The sequence below is a fragment of the Perognathus longimembris genome, chromosome 8, assembly GCF_023159225.1.
Source record: "Perognathus longimembris pacificus isolate PPM17 chromosome 8, ASM2315922v1, whole genome shotgun sequence".
NCBI lineage: Eukaryota > Metazoa > Chordata > Mammalia > Rodentia > Heteromyidae > Perognathus > Perognathus longimembris.
The window spans coordinates 3,106,724-3,132,873 of record NC_063168.1 but is presented as its reverse complement, the minus strand read 5'-3'; the positions used below and the strand labels follow the sequence as shown (position 1 = coordinate 3,132,873).

Genomic DNA, 26,150 nt, shown 5'->3' with positions numbered 1-26,150 from the left:
GTGCCTCCGCTCATGCTCAACATGAACGGGCCCTGGTGGCTCACGCCTGTCATCCTAGCCACTCGGGAGGCTGAGATCTGAGGATCCTGGTTCAAAGCCAGCCCGGGCAGGAAAGTCTGTGAGACTCTTATCCCCAACAAACTACTAAACACACACACACACACACACACACACACACGCAAACAACAGCCATAACAAAAAAGCCCTGAAGTGGAGCTGGAGCTCGAGTGGTAGAGCAAAAAAAAAACAAGGCTTAGGGACAGCACCCAGGCCCCGGGACTGGCACCGAAATAAATAAATACTGCCTCAGTCTCCCCATGCTGACCACGTGGCCTCCTGAGAGGCCCACCGCGGACCACTCACACCCCTGCGCGTGGGCCCCGGCCTCCTCGGGGGAACACAGAGTCCCTCGGGGCGCGGAAGCCGGCCTCCCGGGGAGGGGGGCGCGCCTCGGAACCCCACCTTCCCCGACTCCCCCCCCCCAGGGTGCTACGGTGAGAATGGGAGGCCACCCCCCCCCCACCCGAGGTCAGTTGTTGGCTCCCCTCTCATGCTTGCGCTCGCAGGCTGGGGGGGGACTCGCGGCTTCCGAGGGCGCGGGCGCCGGGCGGGCGGGCGGGCGGGCGCGGGACCCCGGCGGGCGCCGGGGAGGCGGCGGAGGCAGGGGCCGGCGGAGAGGCCCGAGCGAGCGCGGTCCGGAGCGGAGGGCGGACGGCGCGCGCTGCCCCGGGGCTGCGGGGGGGGGGGGGGACACCCGGGGCACCCCACCACCACCACGCCCTCCCGTCCAGTCCGCGTCCCTGACCGGCGGGCCTGCAGCTGGGCACACGACTAAGGCACTACCGGGCTGCGGCGGGCGGGCGGGCGGCGAGGCGGCCCGCGGAGGCCCGGGGCCCCCCGGGCGCGGGGGCGCCCCCTCCCGGCCCCCCTCCTCCCGGTGCGCTCGGGGTGCCCCTCGGTCCTGGGGAGCGGGGCCCCGCGCGCCCGTCACAGCTTGACGAAGGCGGCCGGCGGCGGCGGCGGCGGCTCGGCGTCCGGGGCCGGGAAGACGCCCGCGATGGCGATGTCCACGATGCCCTGGCACAGCTCCGCGTACAGCTTCCTGGGAGGGGGTTTCAAAACGACACTGAGCATCGGTGCCAAGGCACGAGCGAGCCGGCAAGGGGCTCGAACTCAGGGCCTGGGCGCTGCCCCTGAGCTTCCTTAGCGCCAGGCCCGCGCTCTGCCGCTGGAGCCACAGCGCCGCTTCCAGCTTTCCTGAGTAGGTGACTGGAGATGAGAGTCTCGTGGGCTTCCCTGCCTGGGCTGGCTTCGAACCTCCACCCTCAGATCCCTGCCTGCCTCTGGAGGAGCTAGGATGGCAGTGTGAGCCACCTTGCCGGGCTTGGCGGGGACACCGGGAAGACTTCCTGACATGGACAGTTAAGCTAGGACTTGGGAACGTCTGTAAGTTAGAAGAGGAAAAGCCAAGAAGGAGAACTTCCCCCGCAGTCTCTCCCGGGGAGCTCTGAGCCCCTCTATCTCCAGCTTCACCAGGACACACCTACAGGGACTGATTCTGAATCAGGAAAAACGGGGCGGGGGTGGGGGGCACCAATACCTCACTCTTGTGATCCTAGCTACTCAGGAGGCTGAGATCTGAGGATCGTGGTTCAAAGCCAGCCAGGGCAGGAGACTCTGCGAGACCCTTATCTCCAACTAACCACAGAAAAAGCCAGAACTGGAGCTGTGGCTCAAGTGGTAGAGCGCTAGCCTTGAGCAAAAGGAGGTCCGAGGCAGTACTCGGGCCCTGAGTTCAAGCCCCAGGACTGGCCCCAAGAAAGGAATGGGGGTGGGGGGAGTGGGGCACGCACGATCTGAGGAGGGAACCCTACGTGGTGGGCCGCTCTGGGCCAGGTGTGCCCGGGCACACAACCCACTACGCAAGCCAGCCGGGGCAGAGGGCCTGTCCTACTGTCATCTCCAGAAGATTCCACATCCCGATCCCTTCCTGCCTCATGCCCATCCCTCCTGCTCCCACACACGACCTCTTCTCCCGCCCCTGGCCCCAAGGCGGGCAGGTGTATGTCCCAGCTCGTGGGAGGAGCAAGGGCTCCCACGGTCCCTCTCGAGAAGCCCCACGCTCCCGGCCTCTGTCCAATCCTGTCGACAAGATGGAATCTGTTTTATCTTCTACCGCCTGCGATGCATAACACAACGACGGGGGCGGGGTCTGTCTCCCTCATCCTTGGGAACCCACATCTTAACGGCTCCCACACCGCTTTATCCTCCGTGGATGCCACGCGGATGGTGCACGGAAAGAACCCATCAGACCCGAGTGACGGGGAAGAGCCGGGAAACGGAGACGGAGCCCACAAAAGGGCAAGTCCTGCTCAGCTGAGCCTCTCCAGACTTCCACAGAGGCCAGCACAGAGCAAGTGCTTGAGAAACCCTTTCCTGGTACCCCCAGTTCCAGCTCCACCGTGTCTCCTCTTCCTGAGGGAGTCCCTAAACCTCACCGTCCCCCAGTCACACACAGCATCCTCCGGCACATGTTTTGTCCTGGACTCCTGGCATCTGCTGCCCACCTAACCACCGGCACATGGAGAAAAGACCAACCCCCCCCACCCCACCCCAACTCTCGCTAGCAGGAGTCCTGTCGGAGGACGGTGTGCCACCGTGCCATTCTTCCTGACAACAGCCAAAAGATCTAAGTTTGAGCTTCTCCAGAGGCTGAGAATCTGAGGACCGTGGTTCAAAGTCAGCCCAGGCCGTCAAATCTGAGGGACTCTCATCTCCAGTTAACCAGAAGTGGCACTAGGTTTGAAAAAAAAAAAAAAAGCTAAAGGACAGCACCCGGGTCCTGAGTTCGAGCCCCAGTGCCAGTTCAAAATAAATAAGTAGATAGACAGGCAGGCCGACAACAGGTGTGTGCTTGAACACTGCGGGCCAGCTATCAGAAGTGCACCCCCAACTTCCCGCCCGAGACCCAGGCTTACTGAGCACACGCGGGGGCGCCATTGACCTCAATGAGCCAAACCTTCAGCTCTTCATCTACCATGAAGTCGAAGCCAAAGAGCTGGAAACTCTGGTAGGGGAGGTGGCGGGTGCTGATGGCGGGCTCCACGCTCAGGAGGCAGCTCCTGCGGGAGAAGGGAGACGGCGGCTCACTGAGGCTGCGATGCGAGAGGCGGAGGCGCGCGAGACAGGCCCCCAAGATCTCACGGTGTCCAACGTGCATAAAAGCTGGATGCAGCTTAATTCTCCTGAAAAAGAACTTAGCACCGGTCGGGTGCCGGTGGTGGCTCAGGCCTAGAATCCTGGCTACTGAGGAGACTGAGATCTGCGGATTGTGGTTCAAAGCCAGCCCAGGTGGGAAAGTCTGTGAGACTCTTATCTCCCATTAACCACCAACAAGCCATACCAGCTTTTTGCTGGAGGTGTGGCTCAAGTGGTAAAGCATAGCCTTGAGCAAAAAAAAAAAAGCTCAAGGACAGTTCTCAGGGCCTGTTTAAGCCCCAGGATGGGCATTAAAAAAAACAAAACCCAAACAACAAAAATACCCCATCTGAGCACTAATAGACCACTCAGGAGAATGCTACTTATCAAGCAAGACTCTGCCTGCAAACATTCAAGGTTACAAGGCAAAGGCCCGATGGGCAGCTAAGCATGGAGCCACCGGGACCCCTAGAAATGCAGATTCCCCCAACAGGAAGACTTCAGCGACACTGGCTTATAACAAATAAATCCATTTCCTGTTGTCCAGCCATAAAAAACTGGGCTGACTGCCTACCATCTGGAGAAGAGGATAATTTGCAAAGAGAACAGTGGTATCATTCATTTCTGTCAGGAGCTCCAATTCTTTCACCAAATTATTGCCAATTAAAAGATTCAAGAGCCATGCACTAGGCGGGGGCTCAGGCCTGCCGCCCTGGCTGCCCAGATGGCTGAGAGCCCAGGGCTGCAGGGTGAAGCCACACCCAGCAGGCAAAGGGGCGATACGTTCATCTCTCCTGAACCAGCAAAAAGCCAGAAATGGAACTGTAGCTCAAGTGGCACAGCGCCATTTTTGAACAACAGAGCCATGTGAGAACACAGAGCCTCAGTAATGGCGCATACACACACACACACATACACACACCACACACATACACATACACACACGCGCACGCGCACACACACGCACACACATACACACAAATTAAAGAGCTACTCAGGTTAAAACAAAATATTGAAATATAGCACAGAATTGCCATCTGCATCTATTACTGTTTGCAAAACGTGTCAGTGACACAAAAAGCAGCTCAAAGTGAACATCAAATATGTAATCAAATAAGTACATGAGGTCTAAAGTTAGGCCAGAATCTTGGACAAGGTTTTTAACCTTTCTAAGCCAAATTCTACTTGCCTTACTTACAAAGTTGGGGGTAATACAGAACCTACTGGTAGTGTTGAGACTGTTCACTGAGATAACTGCATAAGAAACTGAGGGTAAGTCCCAGTTACTAGGAAGCACCCAATGATGTTGGTTTATTTGTTTATTTATGATGCCAGTTCCAGGGTGTGGATACAATGTTTACACCCCATTCGGCTTTCTTATTCATGACTGGTGGTGCTCTACCACTTGAGCCCTGCCTCCAGCCTTGTGCTGGAGAATACATACAAATATATAAAAATATCTTGCACTTATTAATACTTTTACCTCTGACGCATTTATGTTTTTATTTATAAATAACCAATTAAATTTTTTTTTCAGGCAAGGGGGAACTACTAGGGTTTGGACTGAGGGCCGATACCACGTGAGCCACACCCTTATCCTTTTTTGCTCTGATTATTTTGGCCAGGCCAGCTTGGATCACGAACCTCCTGTTTTCCATTTCTCATAGGAGCTGGGATGACAGGCATACACCCCCATACCCTAGGTGCGTATTTAAGTGACTAAGATGACTCCTTTTCAAAGTTATTCCCAAACTCCCAAGTCTTCTCCATACCTCCGCCCCTCAAATTTCAATCTCCTCTCTGGGTCAGAGAGATTCTTGTGGAGAAGTACAGACACGACACTTCATTCTAGACAGAGTGTAGGCCTTGCATAGAAGACACCGGGTCAGCTCGGCACCATGACTCACGCCTGTAATCCCAGCTACTCAGAAGACCGAAATCTGAGGACTGTAATTTGAAGCCAACCCAGGAAGAAGTCTATGACATTCTTATCTCCAATTCACCACCAAAAATCCAGGCGTGGAGGTGTGGCTCAAGTGGTACAATGACAGCCTTGAACAAAAATGCCCAAGTTCAAGCCCCAGTGCTAGCACAAAACAAACAAACCCAGATGTCTATAGATTATAGAAGGGGAAAACTGGAATGTCCCATGACAGAAAATTACGTGGCAGAGCAGAAAGGACAAGTCATGGAGAGCTGAGGATCGTGGTTCAAAGCTAGCCTGGACAGGAAAGTCCATGAAACTCTTATTTCCAATTAACTACTGAAAAATTAGAAGTGGAGCTATGGCTCAAGTGGTAGAGTGCTATCCGTGAGCAAAAAGCTCAGGGACAGAGCCCAGGTCAAGTTCAAGACCCAGAAGGGGCACCAAACGGGGTGGGGGGAGGGGGGAAGGAAGAAGCAACAAATCCCTGCTGTGGGGCAATAATAGAGATAGAAGTCATCGACAAAACCTGGTCAGAAAAAAAGGCTGAGCAGGGCTGGGAATGTGGCTCAGTGGTAGAGTGCTCGCCTAGCATGCGTGAAGCCCTGGGTTCGATTCCCCAGCACCACATAAACAGAAAAGGCTGGAAGTGGCACTGTGGCTCAAGTGGCAGAGTGCTAGCCTTGAGCAAAAAGAAGCCAGGGACAGTGCTCAGGCCCTGAGTCCAAGGCCCAGGACTGGCAAAAAAAAAGCTGGACATAAAATTAGGACAATGGTCTAATTTCATCATGTATAATTTAAGAATACACAAAAAGGAATATGTGGGAGAGAAGTCAGCAGTGACTATCTTCAGCATGAAATACATATTTTGCGGGTTTCAAAGGAGTCTTTGGGAATGCTGCAAATGTTTCATTTCTTGATAAGAATCATGGTTAAGTGAGTATATACTTAGACACTCATAATTTAGTATTATTTATATATATTACAATTGATTTCTAAATTCACAACTGGACTTAGTAGATTGTAATAAATGAATCCGAACACCAAAAAGCTATTTCTAACTTGGGTGCGATGGCTCATACCTGTAATCTAGGACCCAAGCAGAAGGTCCTATTCCAAAATAAGCAGTGCAGATGAGGACTGTAAGCATGGCTCAGGGTAGAGTGCCTGCCCAGCAAGTCCCCATGTAACCTGGCCCCACCAAAGCCCGCCTCTAGGCCTATTAAGAAATAGGAGCACCGGAAGTGCGGCTCAAGTGGTAGAACACAAACTGTGAGCAAGAAAGCTGAGAGAGCACAAAGCCCCGAGTTCAAGCCCTAATATCAGCATGCACGCATAAAAGAAATTAAGAACAAAAGGAGGAAAAAGAATAGAAAAGGCCTAGGCTCAGGGTGTGGCAGAACAACAGAGTGCTTACCAAGCAAGCAAGCATGAGGCCCTGAGTTCAAACCTCAGTACTGCCAAGAATGGAAGAGGAGGAGAGACGGGGGTGGGCGGGGAGATGGTGGGGGTGGGAGATGGGAGAGACAACAGACACTGGGCAGAACTGTCCCTAAGGCACAGTTTACTGGTTTCTGTACGAGTAAAGCAGACTTTAGAGTTGTCAGACAAGGACATTAAAGAATTACCACTAATGTGTCCAAGAAAGTATGAAACTACTGGAAGAATCTTACGAGGGACGCACAACCTATACAAAGAAGAAATGGAAAGGATGTGGTGACCCACGCCCGTGATTCCAAGCCCCTGGGAAGCAAAGGGCAGGAAGATCTCCGTCCCCTGTCACTGAGAGCCCATCGCCACAATCAAGCATTAACATGGCGGTTCACCGCAGCCCAGTCTACACGGAGGACGACTGCAGGGAAAGCCGCAGACTCTACCTCAGAAACAACCAGAGCAAAGGGGGCTCAAGTGGCAGAGTCTTTGCCTAGTAAGCATGAGGCCCTGGATCCAAACCTTGGAACTGGAAAACAAAATGCATAACCAAATTCAAGTTCTGGGATTGTGGTTCAAGTGGCAGAGTGCTAGCCTTGAACGAAAGAAGCTCAGGGACAGTGCCCAGGCCCTGAGTTCAAGCCCTATGACTGGCAAAAAAAAAAAAAAAAAAAAAGTGTGTGAAGGAGCATTATTAAAAGAGGATGGGGGTAGCTCAGTGGTAGAGCACTTGCCTAGTTTACAGAGTATACATACACACACACATTAAAAGGGGGGTAACAATAATGAAATGATTCCTAGACAAATGACAGGAAACACAAGAAAGAAAAAGAAACAAAATAGAAATTAAAATGTATGGAGAAATCCAAAGAATATTAAATATATATTATATATATATATATATATATAACAAAAATGTAGTCAAGTGGTAGAGCACTTGCTTAGCATATGCAAGACCTTAGGTCCAATTTAAGGATGGAGGGAAGGAAGGAAGGGAGGGAGGGAGGGAGGGAGGGAGGGAGGGAGGGAGGGAGGGAGGGAGGGAGGGAGGGAGGGAGGGAGGAAGGAAGGGAGGGAGGGAGGGAGGGAGGGAGGGAGGGAGGGAGGGACTGAAATCTTCAGAACTGAAGGAAAAGCAAAAATAGAAATAGCACCTTAGTAAATACAACAGAATATTTTCTTCTTTTCTTTTTTAAATTTTTTTTCTTTTTTTTTTTTTGGCCAGTCCTGGGCCTTGGACTCAGGGCCTGAGCACTGTCCCTGGCTTCTTTTTGCTCAAGGCTAGCACTCTGCCACTTGAGCCACAGCGCCCCCTCTGGCCATTTTCTGTATATGTGGTGCTGGGGAATTGAACCCAGGGCTTCATGTATAGGAGGCAAGCACTCTTGCCACTAGGCCATATCCCCAGCCCACCTTTTTTTAATTTTTTGACTAGTACTGAAGCGTTGGCTTGCTTACTCCTGGCTAGCTCTCCACTTAAGCAGTGCTTCCAGCCTGACATTTTGCTTGTTATTTGGAGATTGACTCTGTCAGACTCAATATGCAAACATCCTTACATCCTTATGAATCCCTCCCTCTTCCCTGCTAGGAGCTTCTGTGCTCGAGGCTAGCACTCTGCCACTTGGAGCCACAGCTCCACTTCCAGTCTCTTGGCGGTTAGCTGGAGATGAGACTCTCAGAACCTTCCTGCCAGGGTTGGCTTTGAACTGCAATCCTTAGGTCTTAGCCTCCTGAGTCGCTAGGATTACAGGCATGAAATACCAGCGCCTGCCGGATATTTAAAAACATTTTGACAGGGTAGAAATAAAAGTATAGCAAAAATCTGTGAAATGTAGTTAATGTAGATTTGGAGGGTTTTCTTTTTCCTTTTTTTGAGGTAACTCTTAGATCAAAGATCTAACTTTTCACCTTAAGAAATAAGAGAAAGAACAAATTAAATCTCCCCCAAAGAGCATAAGGAAGAAAATAACAAAGATCATAAAAAGCAAAGAAACTGAAAATAAAATAATAGAAAATCAATAAAGCCAAAAATCTGGTTTTAAAATAAATATTTAAAGTCAGGTTTTTGGTGGCTCATATCTTATAATAATAGCTGAACAAGAGGCTGAGACCTAGAGGATCATGGTTCGAAGCCAGTCTGGGCAGAAAAGTCTGCAAGACTCCAGTTCCAATTAGTAAGAAAAATGTCAGACTGGAGGTGTGGCTCAACTGGTAGAGTGCCAGCCATGGGCAAGAAGGTCAAACAAGCTAGGCACTAGTGTCTCACACTTGTAATCCTAGCTACTCAGCAGGCTAAGATCTGAAAATCATGGTTTGAAGCCAGCCCAGGCAGGAAAGTCCGAGAGACTCATCTCCAAATAACTACCAAAAAGCCCGAAGTGGAGCTGTAGCTCAAGTGGTAGAGTAATAGCCTTGAACGCAAGGCTCAGAGACAGCACCCAGGCCCCAAGTTTAAGCCCCAGAACTAGCACAAAAGAAAAAAAAGGTGGGGAGGGGGGAGAGAAGTCAAGCAAGAACATTAAGCATCATGTAAAATCCCTGGTTCAAGCACCAAAAATAAATAAATTGCTGGGTGCTGATGGCACCCAGCAATTCTAGCCACCAGGATGCTGAGATCTGAGGATCATGGTTCAAAGTCATTCTGTCCATGAGACTTTTAACTCCAATTAAACAGCAAAAGGTGGAGCTGTAGCTTATGTGATAGAGTACTAGTCTTGAGGAAAAAGAAGCCAGGGACAGTATCCAGGCCCTAAGTTCAAGACCCAGGACTGGCACACAAAAATAACAGTAATAACCCTATAGTCTATCTACCCAAGTAAAATGGAGAGAAAATATAAATTATCAGGCTGGGAATATGGCCTAGTGGCAAGAGTGCCTGCCTCATATACATGAGGCCCTGGGTTCGATTCCCCAGCACCACATATACAGAAAATGGCCAGAAGTGGCGCTGTGGCTCAAGTGGCAGAGTGCTAGCCTTGAGCAAAAAGAAGCCAGGGACAGTGCTCAGGCCCTGAGTCCAAGCCCCAGGACTGGCCAAAAAAAAAAAAAAAAAAAAAAAAGAAAATATAAATTATCAATAACTGACAAGAAATGCCATCATTATAGATCCTTCCAGATATTACATTGAAAATAACAGAATATTCCAAATACTTTTTGCCCATAAATTAGACGATGTAAGTGCAACAATTCCTTGAAAGTCATAAACACTCGAAGCTCCTTTGAGAAGAAAGAAGCCAAAAGAAAGGTTACAAGTTTACCTTATGATATGTTTGATTTGTAGCAAGATACTATTTTCCAAGGTGATGTTCAAAGCACTTGTGAGGTACTGATTGAACTCTTCGAAGAACATTTCATTCCCTTCTTCATACTTCCCATAGTTCTTTGAGTACTCTTTCTGAATGCAGTGATTGGTCAAGTGGCAGGTCTTGTCTTGGAAATTATCAACATGATAGGGTTCTGAAGCAGTCCGAAGCACGCCCTCTCTGTAGAGGTAGATGTTATACTGATGGTCCAACAACACCCAGCTTCTGAAATTCAACAAACACACTGGTTTACAATATAGGTACAGGGATAGGTGTATGTGTGTGTGTGTGTGTGTGTGTGTGTGTGTAATAACCTCACATGCTGAGGTTTTTTTGGGGGGGGTGGTAGTGAAAGAATTAGGTGAAGGAATGTGACTCAAGTGGTAGAGTGCTAGCCTTGAGCTAAAAGCAGCCAGGGGCAGTGCTCAGGTCCTGAGTTCAAGCCCCATTACATGGGACATCGTGGTTTCACGCCTGTGTTCCCAATCCTATGGGCGGTTCTCCGGAGGATGGCAGCCGCAGGGAGGTCTGCCTGGGCACAAAAGGTGGAAGAGCTTCTCCAGTTATTTTCCCAAAAGAATGCATTAGGAAGAGCCAGGTGGCCTGTGCCTGCGCCCTAGCTACTGGGGAGGCTGAGATCTGAGGACTGTGGCTTGAAGCCAGCCTGGGCAGAAAAAGGCCACGAGGTTCGTATCTTCAGTTAATCACCAAAAGGTCACAAGTGGAGCTGTGGCTAGCCTTGAGCACAAACACTCGGGGGAACAGCATCCAGGCCCCGAGTTCAAGCCCCAGGACCTGCACGAACACAAAAAAGAATTCAAAAATGAAACCCATAACCTCGGCTCTATGTTCTGGAGAGGACGGAGGAAACACTGAAACGCAAACAGGAAATGAGGTGCAGGAGCTCAGGTCTGCTCAGCTGCCCTCCGGCTGGTCACCACGCCTCGCACACAGGCAGCCAGGTCCTCACAGGGGGCCCTGGGCTGGCCGCACCCCAGGGCATCCTTTTCAGATGAAGAAAAGCTCAGTGCCAGGGCGCTGAAGGAAGGATTACCGAATGTCAAACTTGCGGTGACCCGGCTCGAGGAGCAGAGGGCGCTCCAGGTACTTCTGGATCACGTGCACCTGGCCCTGGTTGTCTATGAAATCCAGGAGCTCCGAGGCCTCTGAGGAGATGAGGATGCCTTCACCTAGCAGAGCAGGGGCAAGACAGAAGCTAGTCCCGTTCTTCCCACCAGGCAGATCCCTCCGCAACGCCAGACAGGAGAATGAGGAGGACGAGGGCAGGAGAAATCCCAGGGAGGCTGGCAGTGACCTGGGTACTCCCTCCCCCTCCCCCTCCCTTCCTGCTCCCTGTCCCCCTTCCTCCCTCCCTCCCTCCCCCTCTCCCCCTCCCTCCCCCTCCCCACGGAGCTTCTGCTGCAGTCAAAGCCCCCTCCACAGAGCACGCCCCATGCTATCCCACTCCACCCACGAAATGTCACTTTCACAAGGACTGGAAAAATCCAAGTTCTGGTAAAATGTGACTCTAGTCTTGAGCACTAGCTCCAATAAGATTATACACAGCCTCTGATCGACACGCCCACCTCTACGACTCTGTCTTGTAGAAATCAGGAGGTTAGAATAGAAATGTGAGAGCGCACAGTCCTTGCTCAGCACGCGCAGGGACCCGAGTTCAAACCTCCTTAATTCCAAGAGGAGATGCGGCTCAAGTGACAGAGCTCCAGACTTGAGTAAAAAAGGTAAGGGGCAGGCTGGGTACTGGTGGCTCACGTTTGTGATCCTAGCTACTCAGGAGGCTGACATCTGAGGATGGTGGTTCAAAGCCAGCCCAGGCAGGAACATCCGGGAGACTCTTGTCTCCAATCAACCAAAAACTGGAAGTGGCGCTGTGGCTCAAAGTGGCAGAGCTAGCCTTGAGCAAGAGCTCAGAGACAGTGCCTAGACCCTGAGTTCAAGCCCAACAACTGACAAAAAAAAAAAAAACCCAAAAGAACAATCATATACTTATTTTCATATAAAGGAAAGTCCTGTGGATTTTCCGGCTCAAGATTAGAAGGCTCCTCTAATGTTAGCGAGGTGTGTGCTACTGAGCCTGGTTATGGGTGGAGAAGTGGTCTCACAAACTACCTACCTGGGCTGGACTCAAACTGTGACACTACCATTCTCAGGCTGGCGAGTAACTACGTTTGCAGACTTGAGCGACCAGTACCCAGCTTGCTCAGTTATTTTTGAGATAGAATCTAGGTTTCTGGCCTGGGCCAGCTAGGACCACCATCCTCCTATTTATACGAGGATGGCAGGCAGCTGGTACCACACCTAGCTTTTTCTCTTGACGTAGGGGGTCTCATGAATCTGTCTGCCACCTTCTGCACTGCTGGGATAACAGATGTGTGTTCACTGTGACACGCTGTTAGTGGATACGGTCTCTCTCACACACTTCTTGCCGGAGCTGAGCTTGGACTTTCAGCCTGTAGATTTCCGACTCCGAAGTGTCCGTGCGTGCAGGGACGAGCCATGCGGCAAGCCTCCACCTTCCTTTTCAAGATCACTTAAGCTATCAGACTCAGCTTTTCCGTGCGAATTTTAGAAGCGACATGCAAACCCTGCGGAGGTTTTACATTACATTAAGCCTGTGGGCCATTCTTACTGCTTAGAGTTCTCCAAAGCTCTCGTCCATGCCCATTTTGTAATCTTCAGCAAACTTGTACATATTTTGTGAAATTTCCCCCTTCAGATCTCATTGTCACAGAGGAAAAGTGTAAGTGGTATTGTGTTGTGACTTTGGTTCCCACATATTATTGGTCTATAGATATATGGAAATGGTGTGTGTGTGTGTGTGTGTGTGTGTGTGTGTGTTGGGAATGGGGCTTGAACTCGGCCTTATGCTCTCTCTTAGCTTTTCTTTCTTTTCTTTTTTTCTTTTTTGGTGCCAGTTCTAGGGCTTACACATAGGGCCTGGGCACTGTCCCTGAGCTTCTCTGTGTTCAAGGCTAGCACTCTACCACTTGAGCCACAGCGCCACTTCCGGCCTTTTCTGTGTATGTGGTGCCGGGGAATCGAACCCAGGGCTTCATGCACGCTAGGCAAGCACTCTACCGCTAAGCCACATTCCCAGCCCCGTCCCTGAGTTTTTGTGCTCAAAGCTAGAGCTCTACCACTTGAGCTACAGCTCTACTTACAGCTTTTTTTGGTGAGGAATCAGAGATAAGAACCTCATGGCTTTGAACGGCGATTTTCAGATCTCAGCCTCCTGAGGAGCTAGGATTGCAGGCGTGCACCCCCAGCGGCTGGTTTGCGTAGCATTTTTGCTCAAGGCTGGTGATCGACCACTCGCGCCACACTTCCACTTCCTTTTCTCAACTCTTACAGCAAAAATTCAGTTCAACATTTTATTTTCCCTTTACTGCCCCCTGCCGCTAAGCATTCTTCTTGCCTTGTGAGGCCGGGGACTGGGCAGAGGCCCTCTGACAGGCCTTCCTGGCTCTCAGTTCAAACCCACAGATGGAACCCAGAACGCTGTGGGTGTCTATTTCCTCCCCCACTTCCTCCATTAATCATCAGAAGCGGGCAACGTAACTCGAGACGAGGTCACAAGGGGGAAAAGAAAAATGGTGAAGTACCTGGCTGTGGCAAGATTCCCGGTAATGCCATGCTAGTTGGCAGAAAAGAAAGTGAGGTCTACTCACCAAGGATAGGAATGAGAAACAATGGCTGGATGGTCTTCCAAGGAAATAAAAAGGAGAAGCAAGTTCTGAGTGGAATGGTTGTAGAGAGAACATGAGGGTACAGGAAGAGACGGTGGCTGTACTCCTCACGTTGAGAGGGGCCTCTATTTAAGCCTGACTTATTATTATAAACTTTATACCATTCATGCCCTCATGCGCGCACGTTTATTGAGTGCTTCTGAGGAAGCACGTGAGGCAAACAAGATAGAAAGTCTGTGTCTGCATGGAGTTTGGAGCGAGACACATATGCAATACAGTCCTGGGAAGAAGCTAGTGCCAGAAGTAAAAAAAGAATCAGTGGCTTGACAGGTGATTTTTTAGATTAGAAACATCTTTCTGACATGGCAAGCTTGGAGCTGAAGTAGAAAATCTTCTGTGTAATCGCATTCCAGACACACAGATAATTTTAGAGTATGTGAGGGGCCCAAGGCAGACTTGGTGTCTACAGTACAGTGAGCAAGACCGAGAATAGAAAGGGGTGAGACCAGAGCTGGGAGGAAACGTCCAGCAGCGGGCCCCCATCAGGAAGCTCAAGTTATCCTAACTGCATTAAGAGCCAGCTGCTAGGTCGCAGCAGGAAGCAGCATGAAACTTGATCCGATCTGTTTTTCGAAACGTCACTGTCGGGGAGAGCTGTCTGAGAGCCGGTACTGCAGCACCACAGAACGGAGAGGATGGTGGTTCTGATGTTCAGTAAGCAGTGGAAATAGGGAGAAAAGCGTATCTCCGAGCATGTTTTGAAGGTAGCAAGACAGTCATGAATGAGGGAAAGGGAACAATTGAATCCTACGTTTGGGGCTTCAGAGACGGAGTGAATAGTCCAATCAGAAGTAGGAATAGTGAGAGCGGGAAGGTCAGGACAAGCGAAATGAAGAGTTCTGAGCAGACACATTAATTCTGACACGCCTTTTAGCGACGGTGTCGATCCCCTTGGATCTAGAGCTTCAGGGGAAGGCCTAGACCAGAAAGAAACCCGCAGGGGGCCAGAGACGTGGTTCACAGACTAGCTGTGGCCTGGGCCTCCGGGATTCAGTTAGACTCAGCCGTCTAAAGACGAGACTGGGGCTGGGGATATAGCCTAGTGGCAAGAGTGCCTGCCTCAGATACACGAGGCCCTAGGTTCGATTCCCCAGCACCACATATACAGAAAACGGCCAGAAGCGGCGCTGTGGCTCAAGTGGCAGAGTGCTAGCCTTGAGCAAAAAGAAGCCAGGGACAGTGCTCAGGCCCTGAGTCCAAGGCCCAGGACTGGCCAAAAAAAAAAAAAAAAAAAAAAAAAAAGACGAGACTGGCTTCTCACGTGCGAAGACCAGCACGCAACAGGAACCCCCAGGGACGGGAGAAGGGTGGGCAGCGAGGGCCACTGACCTTTGGCACCAGCTGATGACTTTGCAATCCAAACACTGCCTTCTCCGTCCTCTTTCTTCCTGTTATAGGACGCCAGGAAGAACTCTCTCTCGTCCGTCCTCGTGTTACTGATGGGTGGCTGCATTCCATTCTGTGCTGAAGCAACCGGGGTCTTGGCGTTGGTTGGATAAATCACGTAGGACTCGGGGAACCACGTGCATGACTCGGCTAGCTCTGGGCTTGTCTTGATTAGCCTGCGCAGGAACGAAGGGCAGCCTATTTCTCACTGGGCTCTGAAACTCTACTGGGAAAGGCCACTCACTGCTTTCCCCCAAAGCTTCTCAAAGCGGCAAGACATGGCCTGCTCTCTTCCTTACCCTTCTACTTGTTCCCTTAACATGCAACGCTGAAGGAATAACCAAGTTAATTCAAAAGGCTTCATGATGAAAACTTGGGCTCTTTTAAAAATATATCTCTACAGTAACTCAATGCCATGTTAAGCCAGTACCTTTTCAACAAATTAGATTGTTGGAAACAACAACATACATGAACCAGACTCATATTAAAAAATGAAGTGAGGTTTGGCGACAGCGGCTCATGCTTATAATCCTAGCTACTTAGAAGGCTGAAATCTGAGGGTTGTGGTTCCAGCCCCGGCAGGAAAGTCCAGGAGACTCTTATCTCTAATTCACCACGAGAAAACTGGAAGTGGCACTGTGGCTCAAGCACTAGCCTTGAGCTGAAGAGCTCAGGGACAGCACCCAGGCCCAGAGTTCAAGCCCCACAACTGGAAAGAAAGAAAAAAAGAAAAGAGGGCTGGGAATATGGCCTAGTGGTAAAAGGCTCATCTCGTATACCTGAAGCCCTGGGTTCAATTCCTCAGCACCACATATATAGAAAAGCCAGAAGTGGCACTGTGGCTCAAGTGGCAGAGTGCTAGCCTTGAGGACAAAGAAGCCAGGGACAGTGCTCAGGCCCTGCGTCTCAAGCACCAGGACTGGCAAAAAAAGAAAAAGAAATAGGGAATAGAGGAAAATGTTCAAATAACTAGAAAAAGTACTATCTTGGCCCATCTTCCTGGGGGAGAAAAAGCTGGTTAGGAATCAATTATCTAAAGATCAGTTGTGGGTCTTGAACTCAGGGCCTGGGCCTAGGCTAGCTTCCAAGAGCAACCCTCAGATCTCAGCCTCCAGAGTTGCTAGGCGTGACCCACCAGTGCCCAGCTAAAGGCCGTCATTTGAGTCCATCATTTCTTGCTTTTAGCTCAGACTAGCTTCAGCAACTGAATGAAGGAGGAAATTTTCTGATGGAACATGCAACACCAGTGGACATGGATAATTAGAGCTCCTACTTCCAAAATAACCGCACAGAAGACAAAGTCCGGCCTTGGGCAAGGCTCTCAAACAAAAGGGCGCCCCACTACCACAGCTCTCCACTCGGGAGCTGGAGGCCTGAGAATCTCAGCACACACATGAGGATCCAGTCCTCTGCAGGTGAACACCCAAGTTCACAGGGGCGGTATCGGCCAGGATGCAAGCCACGATGAACTCGCGAGTCCAAACTCCAGCCCTGCCTGCCCCCCCCACCACCACCACCAAGCAGAGCCACAGGGGCCTACTAAACACACCAGGCCTTCCCGCATCTGTGCCCCTCCTTCTAGAACAGGCATCTAGAACTTAGACGTCAACAAAGTCATTTGAAAGTTCAAGCCAGAAGAATTTGAAAGGAACAATAAATAACTAAGTTGACCACCATCCAATTACCACCCGTGACCAGTATGAACTGAGTTGTAAATTGTACTTGATTTTAATTTAAATACCGATCATTGTAGAAATGTTTCCATGAAGCACAACTTCACTGGCTCAGTAGGGGGAGATTTTACTTTATGACTGCACTGCTCTGTACATGTCAGGCCTCTGTGCAATGTCTAATGTCACATACAAACGCACCACTGTTCTATTCAGGGACAATAGGTTGATTCCACTCAAGTAGTTCTGCTTTTCTGTGCGTTGATGAAACATGATGATGTAGTTGCAGAGCACGAGTTACAGTGCTAACAAATCCTAAGTGATCCTTAAGGTGGAATATAATTATTTTCAGGCACAGGTTCAACTTAACATGTCCATTTACATATATGGAGCACTTTGATCATTCCCACCCACCACCCATACCATCTCCATCCTTTCAACTTTCCCAGCTCCCTTTTCCTATCTCTACTATATTATGACTATATTTGCCCATCATTCATCTCTCCAAGCATGGACAGATTTTTACATTTAAAACAAAGGTATGGGGCTGGGAATATGGCCTAGTGGCAAGAGTGCTTGCCTCGTATACCTGAAGCCCTGGGTTCGATTCCTCAGCACCACATATATAGAAAACGGCCAGAAGTGGCGCTGTGGCTCAAGTGGCAGAGTGCTAGCCTTGAGCAAAAAGAAGCCAGGGACAGTGCTCAGGCCCTGAGTCCAAGGCCCAGGACTGGCAAAAAATAAACAAAACCAAAAGTACTACTGATAGAAAATTAGCAAAATTGTGAGATTGAGGGTAGCCTGAGCTATATAGCAGGTTCCAGGTTAGCTTTGTCACAAAACCAACATTCAAAAGTACTAGCTTTTTTTCTTTCACTTTCAATAAGTTAAGTATCATAAGAAATGCTAATTCATGCTGATTAATATTTGGGACATGCTTACATGGGAAAAATTATCCAATTAAAGCCTAAAAAATGTTAAACTCTTGGTGTGAGTGTATTTTGGTATTTTGGAACAAAGAGTTTCACTTATATGTGAATAACTTCTTGCAACCATGTTGGACAGAACTTCAAGTAGGTTGTGTTGAGATGGACTCACTGGATTTTGAAAGGTTTCCCTTTTAAACTCCATCCTACTATGGGATACACATTGGAAACATTTGTTTCCTCTGTTTTTGAAGTATCCTGGGTGGAGTTGTCTAAATGGTTCAGAGCATCCTTGAAGATGCTACAATGACTCACCAGTTCATGAAACTGTTGAAAGAAACAGAACAGGATGAATTTAATGGCATGGTATTCTTGGCAAATTCCCACTGATGAGAGATGAAAGAGTTTTACAAAGGTTTACTCTACTGTTAATTCTAGTTCATATTTCTTGGTAGAAGGAATACTGGCTATATTATTATTTCCTCTCAAAATGCCATTATTTCATTCAACAATCAAAGATTTTTAAAAAATGGCAGAGTAACCAGGAGCTCAGACCCGTAATCCTATCTACTTAGGAGGCTGATCTGAGGATCATAGTTTGAAGCCAACCCGGGCAGGAAAATCTAAGACTCATATCTCCAATTAACCACCAGAACCCATAGGTAGAGCATTAGCCTTGAGCATAAAAGCTCAGGGACAGTACCCAGGTCCTGAGTTCAAACCTCAGGACCACCACAGACACACACACAAAAATGCAAGAGTTATTTAAAGTACCTCACCTGTATGCATACTAAACATGAGATAACTATATCTACAGTTCTGGGGATGGGGAAAAAAGAGCCTATTTAGGATCTACCCATACATTTGCATTTCAACTTCATAATAAAAATTAGCAATAAGGATTTTACATACTTTTTTCTGGCCAGTCCTGGGCTTGAACTCAGGGCCTGAGCACTGTCCCTGGCTTCTTTTTGCTCAAGGCTAGCACTCTACCACTTGAGCCACAGCAACACTTTTGGCCTTTTCTGTTTATGTGGTACTGAGGAATTGAACCCAGGGCTTCATGCAAGCTAGGCAAGCACTCTACCACTAAGCCATTCCCAGCCCAGATTTTACATACTTGTATCCCATAAGATACAGAAGATTTTAAATGTAAAAGATTACATTATGATAAATGGCTATAAAAAGTAAAACTGAAGAACATATTGTTGATACTGATAAACTTAGAATTACTTTTGAATAGACTCACTTGGAATCTAGTGCCAATAATACACGCTCAAATGGCAGAACATTCTCCTAGCATGGGTGGCCTGGTTTCAATCCCTAATAAAACAAAAGGATGGGGCTGGGATGTGGGTTAGTGGTAGGATGCTTGCCTAGCATGCATGAGGCCCTGGGTTCAATTCCTCAGTACCACGTAAACAAACAACAACAAAAATAATAATGTCATACATAAAAAAAGAAAGAAAAGGCTCAGGGACAGCACCCAGACCCTGAGTTCAAGCACCATGATGACAAAAAAAAAAAGAAAAAAAAGGATCAATATTGAGTTGACACGGGAGTTAGTGAATTTATTTAACTCGTATTCATAGTTTTGCAAATTACATGCTTTTGTTTCAAAGTCAAATCAATGTCTCTATTCTTTTTTTTTTTTTGCCAGGCCTGGGTCTTGAACTCAGGGACTGGGCACTATCCCTTGCTTCCTTTTTGCTCAAAGCTAGCATTCTACCACTTGAGCCATAGCACCACTTCCAGCTTTTTCTATATCTGTGGTACTGAGGAATTGAACCCAAGGCTTCATGTATATAAGGTGAGCACTTTACTACTAAGCCATATTCCCAGCCCCCAAATCAATGTCTCTAAAAGCAATTAATTGTCAATATACATATACTAAAGAAAAATGACTTTGATATGTGATTCCATTACTCAAGACCTTTTATATATATTAGAACAACTTGGGATGGAAATATGCTTTTTCAACTGTAACTTCTTTGTGAAATATAAATTCAAAATCAAGGCTTTTTAGGGAAATTTTAGGGTTCAGACTGAAGTATGTTACAAATGTAATACAAAATACATATTCTGAAGACCTGAAAAGGAAAAAATATATAATATTACATTCATATTTTTTGTATTAGTATCATGTCAAAAGGACAGTATTTGAGGATTTTGTTATTGTCTTTTTTATTTTTACAGCACTGAGATGAAATCCTGGGCCTCCCACACAGGAGACAAGGGCTCTACCTCTGAGCTACACCCTTACTCCAATATATTGAACTTACTTACTTAAGTAAAATAAATTACAACTTTTTGGGTGCCTGTCCTGGGGCTTGAACTCAGGGCCTGTGTTGTCCCTAAAATTTTTGCTCAAGGGTAGCACTCTACTACTTAAGCCACTGCTTTTTGGTGCTTAACTGGAGATCAGAGTCTCAAGGACTTTCCTGCCTTGGCTGGCTTTGAACCATGGTCCTCAGCCTCATGCGTAGCCAGGATTACTGTGTGAGCCACCAGCTCCTGGCCTTCCCAGCTGAGATCATGAACTTAATGGCATTGACCTCGCTGCACTTACTCTCGCGTGGCTACTAAGAAGCTCCAGTCACATTTGTGGCTAGCGCTACATTTCTGTTGGACAGCGCTGGTCTGTCACATGACCTTCACTTGGCAGCCATGTTTCCCGTATAGAACCGAGACCAGGCCCTGCAGAAGGTCCTTTGCATTTGTTCCAATGCCTCACCAGCCCGTCCCATTGGGAAGCAATCACAAATCAAATGGCCCTTTGGTCACATCTACCTAAGAGAGTAACACTCACAAGAAAAGAGAGCAGTCAACCCCACCAAGAGAAGAACAGCCCATGAGTGAGTTCCCCCGGGGCCTTGATGGATTTCTGAACCCCCTGATTGACAGGAAGGAGGACCCAGCTCGACCCCAGCGAGGCTCTGCAAAGCCCGGGGAGGGCTGTCTAGTTCCTCTGCATGGGGTACGTGTGCCGAGATGAGAAGCATTCTGGATTATTATTAGTGTGGACTTGGATAGCCCAGCTGACATCTGATCTCCGTTTCATCCCATACATTGAGGGAGATTACATTTCTAATTCCCCAGAGGCCCTACAAACTCATGAAAGGGTAACAAAGCAATACAGGTTATCATCTTCTCTTGGGATACGACGGCCTCTCGCGAGACACTTAAGAGAAGAAAGGAAGCGGGGAGAAGGGAGACACCCCCAGACCCCTGGGTCACATCACCATTTTCACCATTTACCTCACTTACCATCACAGATCATGTCACTTCACTACCATCCAGGGACTGGCACTGGCACTGTTTTTTATTCCCATTTTACAGATCAGACATGGAGACTCTATGAGTTGTGCTGTCTAACATACAGATATCTGCTCAGCTCTGTTCAGGACTCGAGTCCTAGCGTCGCCGCTAAATATTAGGCAAATATGTTCAGCATTATTTTTAACAGCATCTTCTGCTTTTTATTTATAAAAGCAAAATCCTACTTTTGTCCTTAAATAAAAATCCAGAGGAGAAACTGAACATTTTATATAAATATTTAAATGAGTAATCGTGTTCCACTTCCTACTCCTGACGTTACTCAAATGGCCTTTTAGATTCTAAATATAAAATGAGGCAATCAAAAGACTTCAGAAAGCTCCGCTCTCCTGAAGGAGAGCTGCTGCTGAATCATGGATACCCATCAGAGAGAGGAAGCTACCAGGGCCAAAAAGACGGAACACAAGGTGGAAATGGCCAGGCCCTGGTGGCTCCCACCTGTCACCCTGGCTGCTCAGGGGGCTGAGATCTGGGGATCACACTTCTAAGCCAGCCAGGCAGGCTCTGGGCCCTTATCTTTAACCAACCACCACCAGGCTAGACAAGGAGATGCAGCTCAAGTGGGAGAGTGCCAGCTATGATCGAAAAAACTACACGACAGTGTAAGGCCCTGAGTACAAGCCCCGTGACAGGTACACACACACACACACACACACACACACACACACACGCAAAGTGGAAATGTTCCTGTGAGTTCTCAGCTTTGCAAATACCTTCAGTGCAGAATGGAGTGTTACTAGTGAGAGAACATCTCTCAATGTCTCCTTGTCTAAAAAAAAACATGCTTGGCTATACATGTTTATTAATTATATGCAAAGAATCCTGCAGCCCAATGACAGTCCTGGCTTCTGGGGTCAGACTTGGTGTTTCCCAATAGAAATGACCCGCAATAATAGCAGTGACATCCAAAATAATAGTTGTAGGAAGAACTATTTTTACAGATACATTGCAAACTATGAGACAGGCATGCTTTAAAAGATCCTCTTAGCCAGGTGCTGGTGGTTCACACCTGTAATCCCAGCTACTCAGGAGGCTGAGATCTGAGGATCGTGGCTCAAAGCCAACCCAGGCAGGAAAGTCCATGAGACTCGGATCTCCAATTAACTACCAAAAAACCAGAAGTGGCGCCGTGGCTCAAAGTGGAAGAGCGCTAGCCTTGAGCAAAAGAAGCTCAGGGACATTGCCTAGGCCCTGAGTTTAAGCCCCATGACTAAAGAAAAAAAACACACAAACAAACCAGATTCTCTTAAATCACCTCAATCTCCACAACAACCCTGACGTAGCTCCTATCACGATATTCATTTTTACAAACACCCATCTGCAAGAGGCACCTGTGCTATATCCGCTGTGGGGCTCTTTGTCCAATACTCAGAGCTGCCTGTCGAGGGATGAGATTTAACGCACCCTAAGATGACAGCTGGGGCTAACCCCAAGCTGCTGACCGTGGATCTTAGCCATTGCGTGATACCGTCTCCTTCACCCTTGTAATGCTGTTGGCACGGTCTGTGGCCATAGCCCAGCTGATCAGAGGTGGATGGCGAAGTAGAGCCCTTACACCCCGCTCAACTCTCTTCTCTGACAGCCCCAAGCTGCTGGGAGGATTGGCCCTCAAGGTCTGGCCCGTGGCTTTCCCCAGGACCCAGAAACAGTAAGAACGTGTCCTCTATCTACCTCCCCCCATAGCCAGAGGCTGCCTGACGTTAGGACAGCCTGCTCAATTTCCTTCTGGCTGCCACATCTCTGAGAGGTCACTCATCCACTCTGCAGCTCCTGGGGGAACACGGGAGCTGAAACCAGCCCTTTGCTGGGCTCTCACTTGGCCCGGCCCTGCCCTTGCGCACTGGTTTTGTGATGTGCTTGTCTTGAGAACCTTCCCCCGTACGCAGAAGCCTGAGTCAAGCCCTGCCTCTGCCGAGCTTCACCTAGGAGACAGACACGCTTTATCACGCGCTGCGCAGCAACACTTTTTTTTTTTTGCCAGTCCTGGGCTTGAACTCAGGGCCTGAGCACTGTCCCTGGCTTCTTTTTGCTCAGGGCTAGCACTCTGCCACTTCCAGCTTTTCCTGTTCATGTGATGCTGGGGAATCGAACCCAGGGCTTCGTGCACGCTAGGCAAGCTGTCTATCACTAGGCCACACTCCCAGATTGAACGTCAGTTGACTTTTAAATCTGTCAAAGTATTTTTTTCCCCTTCACCGAATCCCACAGTTCTTCCCAAGTGCCCCAGGAGGATGAGGCACACGGAGAGCGGACTCGTGAGCGACGCACTTACTTGACTAAAGACGCCTTGCGGCACAGCTTGTCAGCCCCGCGGTAGTAGTTGACCAGCTGCACCAGGCCCGGCTCGTGACCTGCGAGGAGAGAGAAGGCTCAGAACGGACAGGGCACAGGCGGGAGGCCAGCCGGCACCACGCGCGAGAGAGAACGGCTGTGCCCACCCTGCCGTTCCGGGACGAGTTGGTAGAAATGCAATGAGCCCCCCTCTGCCTCAGTACCCCACGGGCAATTCTTATCCCCTCCCTCTCCACAGTGGATACCATCAGAATACCAACTTGGCCTTTTCTTGTGAAGGTGTTGGGGTCATTTTTGAGTGTACTTAGTCTTTATTTTATTTTTTGCCAGTCCTGGGGCTTGAACTCAGGGCCTGAGCACTGTCCCTGGCTTCCGTTTGCTCAAGGCTAGCATTCTACCATTTCAGCCACAGCGCCACTTCTGGCCTTTTCTGTATATGTGGTGCTGAGGAATCGAACCCAGGGCCTGCCACTCTTGCCTCTAGGCCATATTCCCAGCCCCAAGTGTACTTATTCTTGATTCTTATCATAGTCCTCTCTTTGATCAGCACCCACAGATTTATCATCTTTGCACGGCAAGCCGCTTTCATAGTCACACTTTCCTCACCTGCAAGCTTGCTTTCTGGACACCAAAGAAAGAAAGAAGTAAGGAGAGCTGTAATGCTGCTGGCCTCAAGTATGCCGATCTCTGCCAATCCCAGCAGGGCCACCCGGAAGTGAAAGAAGGTAGAGAAAGGCCATCTGCCCGTAATGTCAACGCCATTTTCAACAGCTTTGACTGCACAACCCCCTCCTGCAAAATCAGAACCCGGGGCTAGGGCCAGAGCTCAGAAGCAGCATACAGACATGCTCCCTGCAATTGAAGCCTTAGCTTCGGTTCTCATCCTATGCAAAAGCCAGAGCTCAAAGGACACAAGGAAAAACACATTTTACTTAAAATTAACAAATTGGGATGGGCCCTGGGCTCACACCTGTAATCCGAGCTACTCGGGAGGCTGAGATCTGAGGATCGGAGTTCAAAGCCAGCCCGGGCAGGAAAGTCTCTCAAGACTCTCACCACCAATAAACTAATCAGAAAAAGCCAAGAAGCGGAACTGTGGTTCAAACCGCTGGCCTTGAGCAAAAGAGGTCAGGGACAGAGCCCATGCGCGCCCTGAGTTCAAACCCCCGTGACAATAACAACAACAACAAAAAGTAAGATCCTTGCCAATCACCTGCTCAATCTGCAGGGCCTGTTTGGGACCCCTGTGGGGGGTTTTCCCCTTCTACTTCTGTGTGTGTGTGTGTGTGTGTGTGTGTGTGTGTTCAATGTCAGGACCCCCCTAACTCGTTAACAGCTAGGAGCTGCCAAGTGATGAGAAAATCCGGAATCAAGAAAGAAGATGCTGGAGCAGGGAGGATGTCACTGCCCAACTTCAAGCCGTTCTTCCCACCCTGCAGGGAAGTGAGATGATGATGATGATGATGATGATGATGATGATTATTATTTTCCCTGCTAGGGGCTTCCTGACGAGATAATTAGACAAAAGGGGGGGACCCCCTCCGGGCACACGCGGTCTTCCCGGGTTTCTGGGGTTTCCAGCCAGCCTTGGCACGGTCACCATTCATTCTACACCATGGACTGGAACAACAGGGGCACCTCCGCGGGCCGCGGGACGGTCACACGCGCGCGCGCGCACACGCACACACGCACACGGTCACACACGCGCGCACTGGCGCACACGCACACGGTCACACACGCGCGCGCACACTCACGCACACACGCACACGGTCACACACGCGCGCACTGGCGTACACACGCACACGGTCACACACGCGCGCGCACGCGGGTGGGACGCGGCCGCCAGGCCGCCCACGCCCTCCGGGGAAGCGAACCCGCGCGGGCCGCTGCGGTCGGCACCCCCGGGGGCGGGGTGGGGGGGGCTGGCTGCGCGCCCGCGGCTGGGGGTGGACGCGGGGGGCCGGGTTTGGGCGCGGCCCGCGGCTCCCGGTCGCCGGGGCGTCCTGGGGCGGGGTGGGGCGGCGGGGGGGGGGAGCCCGGCCCCGGTCCGCGCGCCCCCCGCGGGCCCGCGCCCCCCGCCCGCCCGCGCCCCCCGCCCGCGCTCACCGAGCCTCCCGAACGGCAGCCGGTTGCGCTCGCCCAGCATGAGGTTGAAGCGCGGGTTGTCCCGGCGCAGCCGCTTCCAGTGGCCGCTGGCGAGCAGCCGCCGCGCCACCTCGGCGTACACGCTGCTGTGCTCGTCGCGCACCACGAAGGTGTACATGGCGGAGGGCGGAGGGCGGCGCGCGCGCCCGGGCCGCCGCCGCCGAGGAGCCGAGGAGCCCCGGAGCCCCGCTCCGCCCGCCCGCCCGGCCGCCGCGCGCCTCGGCCGCGCCCCGCCGCCCCGCGCCCCGCCCCGCCGCCCCGCGCCCCGCCCCGCCCCCGCGCCCCGCCCCGCCGCCCCGCGCCCCGCCCCGCCCCGCGCCCCGCCGCCCCGCCCCCGCCCCGCCCCGCGCCCCGCCCCGCCCCGCCCCGCAGGCCCCGCCTCCGCCCCGTGATGCCGCGCGGCCCGGCGCCCTCCGCCCCCCGCGCCCCCCGCGCCCCCCGCGCCCGGCGCCCTCCGCCCCCCGCGCCCCCCGCGCCCCCCGCGCCTCCGCCCCCCGCGCCCCCTCCCCAGGCGCCGACCAGGCCGTGCCTGGGAACCGTGGGGGGGGGCCATTCTCAAAGGTGCAGCCCCCTCCATTCGCGCGCACACGCGCACACGCACACGCACGCACACGCACACACAGCAGGCTCCCCCCCCCCCCCACGGGCCGGCTGGAACCCGGCTCTCGTCCGCGCCTTAGCCCGGTGATGGCGCGTGCGTGGCCAGGATGTGGCGCTTCCGTGAGCACGGTCTCCTCATCCCTGAACGAACCGGAGCCCTTCCACAATGCACA

The 26,150-nt window shown here is 50.6% G+C and overlaps 1 protein-coding gene across 3 annotated transcripts; it reads right to left on the bottom strand.

The window, feature by feature from the left end:
• Window positions 1–930: 930 nt before the first annotated feature.
• Window positions 931–25,536, bottom strand: Ttl (tubulin tyrosine ligase). Of its 3 annotated transcripts, XM_048352354.1 has the most exons (8): window positions 25,339–25,536; window positions 23,213–23,291; window positions 17,920–17,931; window positions 14,952–15,184; window positions 10,910–11,045; window positions 9,811–10,080; window positions 2,979–3,122; window positions 931–1,102 (listed from the first exon to the last, which is right to left on the bottom strand). In XM_048352354.1, exons 1-8 carry the CDS (start codon window positions 25,493–25,495, stop codon window positions 988–990), a joined length of 1,146 nt encoding a protein of 381 aa, XP_048208311.1. In that variant the 5' UTR covers window positions 25,496–25,536; the 3' UTR covers window positions 931–987. The 3 variants fall into 3 exon arrangements, with proteins under 3 accessions (XP_048208311.1, XP_048208313.1, XP_048208312.1); XM_048352356.1 differs by lacking the exon at window positions 2,979–3,122; XM_048352355.1 differs by lacking the exon at window positions 17,920–17,931.
• Window positions 25,537–26,150: the final 614 nt, after the last annotated feature.

What these genes read in the sequence shown, in the direction of transcription:
- Ttl (XM_048352354.1), bottom strand. Translation starts at nt 25,495, where the DNA reads ATGTACACCTTCGTGGTGCGCGACGAGCACAGCAGCGTGTACGCCGAG. An exon ending in GCTGCCGTTCGGGAGGCTCG is followed by an intron (nt 23,292 to 25,338) that starts GTGAGCGCGGGC and finishes CTCTCCTCGCAG; the next exon opens with GTCACGAGCCGGGCCTGGTG. An exon ending in CAAATCAAACATATCATAAG is followed by an intron (nt 3,123 to 9,810) that starts GTAAACTTGTAA and finishes CTTCTCCCGCAG; the next exon opens with GAGCTGCCTCCTGAGCGTGG.